The sequence below is a fragment of the Myotis lucifugus genome, unplaced genomic scaffold, assembly GCF_000147115.1.
Source record: "Myotis lucifugus unplaced genomic scaffold, Myoluc2.0 scaffold_212, whole genome shotgun sequence".
Classification (NCBI taxonomy): Eukaryota; Metazoa; Chordata; class Mammalia; order Chiroptera; family Vespertilionidae; genus Myotis; species Myotis lucifugus.
In genome coordinates, this window is record NW_005871260.1 from 21,926 (window position 1) to 28,793 (window position 6,868).

The 6,868-nt window shown below is 45.5% G+C and overlaps 1 protein-coding gene across 2 annotated transcripts in view; it reads right to left on the minus strand.

Annotated features, from left to right (window-relative positions):
* The window catches only part of GRIP1 (glutamate receptor interacting protein 1), a 257,964-nt gene that overhangs the window by 21,859 nt on the left and 229,237 nt on the right, over positions 1-6,868 (minus strand). For both annotated transcript variants that reach the window (XM_023761662.1, XM_023761661.1), the window contains exon 19: positions 191-347. In XM_023761662.1, coding sequence (XP_023617430.1) covers positions 191-347 — 157 coding nt within the window. The remainder of the gene's footprint in view (positions 1-190; positions 348-6,868) is intronic.

Below are 6,868 nucleotides of genomic sequence, written 5' to 3' on the forward strand. Positions count from 1 at the left end.
GTTGTGTGGTGGTGCCCAGGTTCCCACTGGGCAGGCACAAGTGTTAGAATCCGGCCACCAGGCCAGCATGGCCGATTCTAGCAGCTTCAGGAAGCCAGTGCTGGAAACATGTGCCAATGGACATAGAGGTTCAGATCTGGCCCCCCAAACACAAAGCAGTCGGGACAGGGCCACGGTAGATGAGCCTTACCCGCTGACCGTGGAGCGGTCCCAGTCTTCGTTACTCAGCCCCACGTCGGGGTAAGTCTGGCTCCGAGGCTTAGTGACTGGGGACAAGCTCCCTCTCTGCTTCGAGCTCCTCCAGTCGTAGGTGTTGAAGTTGTATCCCGAGGCCTGAAAGCCGGGCCCTGAAACCAAAGACAAGGCATTCTCTTCTGCCCCTGAGGCCCTCCAGTGAGGTCTGCTTCCTAACTTGTCTTTTTCTGTGGTTTCCATCCGTTTGTTCAAGGGGGTTGACTTTAACGGAATTTGGGGTCATAAAGGCCATCAAGATAACACTAAAGTCTTACATTTAAAACGCATCCACACACATTAGCCCAATTGATTAACAACATCCGTGAGGTAAGACCTTTAGACCCAAGCAGGAGGGGCCGCTGCGCTGGGCTTGTGCTTTGTGTAGCTCCTGCCCTACTCTATCTGGGCAAGAAATCTATTGGGCCGGGGGGATATGCCCAGCAGACTTATATCCAACCCCTTTTAGAGCAAGTTCCAGAAAGTCAGAATCCTGAATTTCCTGCCCAGGCAACCTCCGAGGTATGTGAGGGCTTCTTATCCAAGTGTGACCTGAGAGTGGAATTTGCTACAAGATGTAGGTTCCAGACCCAAGAAGTGGCCAAAGGGGCTGCTAGTTGCAGATGTGCGGACAGAGCTTGGATATATGGGCTGTGGGCACAAATGTGAGGGACAGGCCTGAGGATTACTTAATCCAGTGAGAAATGGCCTTGTTATCAAGCAGAGGGATCGAATAACAACAGCAACAACCATAACAGCAGCGAGCACAAAGTGGGTACTCATTCTGCGCCCAGAACTTCAATACGGGCTTTCTTTGTATATACAGCCTTTATGTATTCTTCTGAACCGTCTTTGAAAGTAGGTACTATCACTATTTGCATTTTACAGATGAGGATACTAAAGACTCAGAACAGTGGTTCAAGCACCTAGGACTATTTGCATAATTTCTTGGGGGTTCCAGTCACACATTTGGGAGAATCAGTTTTCAGATCATCAAGTTGCATGACCCCAAAACCGACTTGGCTGAGGAAGCACCAGGAGTCTGAGGTCTCCCAGCTCTCCCTCTCCCTCCCCTCTCACAGTTGTTTTCTGCCTCTTTACAAAGGAATGGCATTTATCATCCACCTCAAGCCTTTGAAGGAGCTTGGGCCTGGGATAGAAATAATCTAGAAGTAACTGGGAAAGGCTTGCTCCTGCACCCTGCTGGTGTGGCTCAGTGGTTGAGCATGGACCTATGAACCAGGAGGTCACGGTTCCATTCCCAGTCAGGACACATGTCCGGGTTGCAGGCTTGATCCCCAGTGGTGGCAGTGCAGGAGGCAGCCAATCAGTGATTCTCTCTCATCCTTGATGTTTCTCTCCTTCTCTCTCCCTTCCTCTCTGAAATCAATTAAAAACATTTTAAAAAAAGAAAGGCTTGTTCCTGAGGGAAGGTCTCTGAGGAGCAGAGCTTTATGTCAACCAGGTACAGACTCAGGCCAGGCTTTGACCTCTCCCATCCATTGGCCTCTCTGCCTCTCAGAGTCAGAGTCAGAAGTGTGGGGAGGTGGGCACTTTAGTGTGTTTATTTGAATTTTTGCAAATGAAGATTGACTTCCTCTCTGATGAGGAGTTAAGTCTGATTAGCTTGATGGGGGAGACAGTGAGGGATATTTTTGGCAATTAGCTTATATAATGAACACTGTCTATGAATCTGAGCTAAATTTTTGGCTCTGTACTTTGACATGTATTATAACATATTTACAGTAAACGGGAAATTCTAGTCTTTGCAAGTATTTAAATTTGGGGAGGAAAACCTTTAGGTGACAATTATAAATGTGTGATGGGGTCTGCAGCTTTTCAAAATTCCTCTGGGGGTTCAGTGGGAGAGCAGGGGCTCATTGCAGGTCTGACTCTATAGCTTGTGCTGTAGCCACTACTGCTCCATCCACCCTTCAGGTTGTGACCTATTGTGTGTGTGTTTACATGTGTGTCCTGGATTGCAATAAAACATGGGTTTCTTACTGTGTTTAAAAACACTTGATAGCCCTGCCGGTGTGGCTCAGTGGTTGAGCATTGACTTATGAACCAGGTGGTCATGGTTCGATTCCGTCAGTGAACATGCCTGGGTTGCAGGCTTGATCCCCAGGGTGGGGCATGCAGGAGGAAGCCCATCAATGATTCTCTCTCACATTGATGTTTCTATCTCTCTCCCCCTCTCCCTTCCTTTTAGAAATCAATAAAAATAGATTTTTTAAAAACCACACAAACAACAACAACAACAACCCCCTCCACTTAATATAGCAAATAGGCCTCGGCCTATTTTCACATCCTGTTCAATGACCGGACCATGGAAGAGGACTGTCTCCATGGCAGCCCTGCTTTGTCTTTCTCATTCATGTTCCCTCCACTTGTCAGCTGGCACAGTGCCATCCTTCCTCTTGGCTACAGCGGGAGAAAGCAGGGTGTCCAGAAGACAAAGCTCTGATGAAAGGATCTGATCTCGGGAGAGCAGGGAGTGCCCACAGCCGCACGATGGAGCATCCATGATGGAGGGCACCAAGGATTCCAAGTCCTCGGAGCCAGGGAAAGATCTACAGTTCAATATCCCATTTTCTTTCCCGGATAACTGCAGGAGTGTGGCTAGCCACCTGGGAAGAAATCTTGTGTGATGAATGTGCAGTTTTCTGTCAAAAGTGGTGGATGAAGGGGACACACACGAGTCCCTTCTAGAAGGGGTGTGACCAGCAACACTGTGTCTCTCCCGGCTCCTCTGACAGGCGATTTTTTTCCTTCTTCTGACCATCCATCCCCCAGGTACAGGAAGTCTCACTTGTTATGATACAAAAAGTGTTAGGCGAAGCCTGTACTTTCCTCAACCAGCCTAGACTTGCTGAGAGCCGAATGCTGTATGGTGGTGTCCTCCTGGGGTAACCCTTTCTGATCAGCACTAACCCACAGGACCATTCTCTTCCCCAGGGAAATTCCAACAGGTTTTAAACTGGGCAAATTAACTTTTTAAAATATATTTTTTTATTGAATTCAGAGAGGAAAGGAGAAGGAGAGATAGAAACATCAATAATGAGAGAGACTCATTGATTGGCTGTCTCTTGCATGCCACCTACTGGGGATCGAGCCCACAACCCGGGCATGTGACCTTAACTGGAATCAAACCTGGGACCCTTCAGTCTGCAGGCCGATACTCTATCCACTGAGCCAAACCAGCTAGAGCAAAATAACTCTCTTATTTCCCTCCAGCTGTTGTTTGTAAGTGGTTCTTGGTGACTTGGGCAAGAGGGTAGGATGAGCAGATGTGCAGCATCGTCACTAGACAAATGCCACACTGGCGGGCACATGTATCTACACCAAGAATGAGTTGTCTTCGTAAGCACTATTCAATCATTACTGCATTACAGCAAAGCAGGCATGAAAAGGGGATAAAATTTGAATAGCTTCAAGTCAGGCATAGACCCAGAAGACTGCGGCCTGGTCCACTCTATGCTGGCACAGGACTGAAGTTAGGAAAGTCCTGGGTTCAAATCCCATCTTTGTTACTCTCTCACCCTGGGGGCTTGGCCACTTTGCCTCGGGGACAATGACACATGCATCACCAAGCCGGTGTGAGAATGAAGGAGAAGAACATATATGAACACTTATAAAAGTACCCAGAACACAGTGAGGTTATCATGAACATAGATGTCCATGACTTTTATTATTTACTATGCCATTCAACTTTTCAAGATCTCAGTTTTCTCATTGTAAAAGGGAGAGCAGGCAAGGAGGAGAGCCTCACCATCACTCATTCAGTACGTGTTTGAGTGTCTCCCAAAGGTCAGGTACTATACGAGGTGCTGAAACGCAAAGACACTCTCCAACTGCGTGGCTTAGAATACGCATGGGAGTGAGAGAAGGAGACGCAGTCATAGAAATAAGCATTCCAATAGCACAGAAATGTTATCTCTTTAGTCTGAACACACTGATTGCAAGAGTGAGACCTGTTTGGGGGTGGGAATGTGGGTCATGAAAGGTGCCATAGGAAGGTGACATCGAACTTAGAGTTGGAGGATGAGCTGGCCTGTACAGTAGGGGTGCTGGGTAAGGCAGTAAAGCCCAGCAGGAGAGGCCGGGGAAGGCACTGTCAGGGTAAACCCCGCTCCCTGCCCTTCTGTTCCATCAGTGAGTTTCTGCTTCACTCCCAACAAGGAAGCAGCATTCCAGGAATATTCCAAAAACAGCCCCCTTACTACCTGTACTTACTCCTCCCCACAGGAGGAGCTGTGGTTACCTAATTGTCAAGTTTTGGAAAAGAGCACTGGGCATGTACACTTGACCCCTCTTGGCTTTCTTTGGATTCATTCTCTCCCACGGCTGCTGCTCTGGGACATAACAAAACTGGGTCCCACTCTTGGGCTCTCTGAGCTCAGAGGGGCAGGAAGACCAAGACCATGTCATTAGCTGACCTGGCCATCAAAACATCCATCTTTTCTCTTTATTCTTAGTCCTGGAATACCAGTTTGGGGATGGACATATTACTGCTCAAGATAAGACTATATCTCCTAGCCTTTCTTGAAGTTGGGCTAACTCTGTAGAACAGTCTGGCCAATGATATCTAAATGGAACTTCTGGAAGGTTCATTACAACGCTCTGTCCTGCTGCCTAGAATGTCGATGAAATGGCTGGAGCCCCAGTAACCATCTTGGACCCTGTAATGGGCCCTTGAGCCCAAACCTAAGGATGGAAGCTGGGCGCTAAGCTTGGTAGAGAATACATACTCAAGAACATGGATGTTGTGAATTTTATACCAGCTCTGAAATGCTTACTTCTTTACGATCTAAGATACTAATGTTAGAATTTTAAGTCCTGTTCAGCTGAACCAATTTCAGCTGATGTGCTGGGTCATGGTTTGCTTTGTAGACTGACTTCCCCCTCATGTCAGTCTCAGTGTCTAGACTTGGCTTGAGGTTAGGGAAATAACCATGCTAATTTTGGCTGTGCAGCCAATCCAGCTTTCCTAGAAAAAATAAAATAAAAAAGTTATTTTAATCTGTAGCTGACTCCAATTCCTATTTTTCAACTGTTTGCAACTGATACAGGAAGAGGTGGATTATTACATCAAAACACCTAGAGCTATGAAGGTACCAAGGACCACAGCTTGCTTAGCAAGCTCTGAGATGTTCAGGATATTTGTAGTGAAGATATTGCAATGAAGTGTCAGGAGATGAAATTGATAAGATAGTTGAAGGACTCTATAGTTTATTTTATATATATATTTCAGAGAGGAAGAGAGAGAGAGGGCGAGAGAGAAAGAAACATCACAATGAGAGTGAATCATTGACCAGCTGCCTCCTGCACCACCTACACTGGGGATCAAGCCTGAAACCTAGGCCTGCGCCCAGACCAGGAATTGAACCATGACCTCTTGGTTCACAGGTTGATGCTCAACCACTGAGCCATACCCCCCGTGCAGGACTCTGTGTTCAAGCTAAGGATCTTTGACTTTATCCTAAAATAATAGAGAACCACAAAAAGAGTTTTTCTTAAAGGGAGTGGTAATAGTAGATTTAGTTTTCTAGGAATCATTGATAGCAATATGGAGTGGTAAGATACTCAGAGTAGGTGATGAGGAAGTAAATATTTCAGGCCTAATGAAAGTTACAACAAAGGCAGTGGCCATGCAGACACAAGAGAGGTTAAGTTAGTCGGAGATAGGAAGATGCCTGGTCCTGCTGATACCATGGGCTACCTGCCTTCTCCAGGCTCTTTACTGCAGCGGGAGAAAAGCAACCCTGTGTCTTGTTTAAATACCAACATTTTGGTTTTCTTTTATTTGGAGGGGAATTCAACTCCTAACTGATGCAGGTGGATGATGTTATTATGACTTAAAATAGGTGGGAATTAAGTTCCTGTAGAGGCCAGCTGGTTGCCTTGGTTGAGAAAAAGTTAGCAGGCCCTGAGAAATATTCCTTTACACCAGGAATCAAAGTTAAAATTCACAGAAGAAATGGAATAAATGAGGCAGCCCAGGTGTGGGAAGAATCAACTGCCAGAAATATAGACTTCATTTTAACTGAATGATAGTACAAATGCATAAAATTAAAATATAAGCATCACATTGGAAACTAGATTTTAACTTCAAAATTGATAAAAGAAACACATTGAAAGATAGCAGTTCTAAAATTTATTTCCTAGGTAATTAGTCTTTTTATTTAAAATGAAAAACCTTTTTTCTTTTTTCTTTCTTCTTCTCCCCTCCCTCCCATTTTTCCTTTCCTTTCCTTCTTTCCCTCTTTCTCTCTCTCTTTCCCTTCCTTTCACATCTAGGTTTTCATATCTGGTTTTATACTTTGTATCATAATGTTAGGTATGTTATGGACTAATTGTATCCCTCCAAAATTCATTTGTTGAAACCCTCACTCCCAATGTGACTATATTTTCAGACAGAGCCTTTAAAAAGACAATTAAGTTAAATGAGGCCATAAGGGTGGGGCCATAGTCCAATCTGATTGGTGTCCTTATATGAAGAAGAAATGTAGACACGTGCACACCAGGGATGCACACACACAGAAGAAAGGCCATGTGAGGACCAATGAGAAGATGGCCATTTGCAAACCAAGGAGAGAGACGCCTCAGGAGAAACCAACCCAGCTGACATATATTT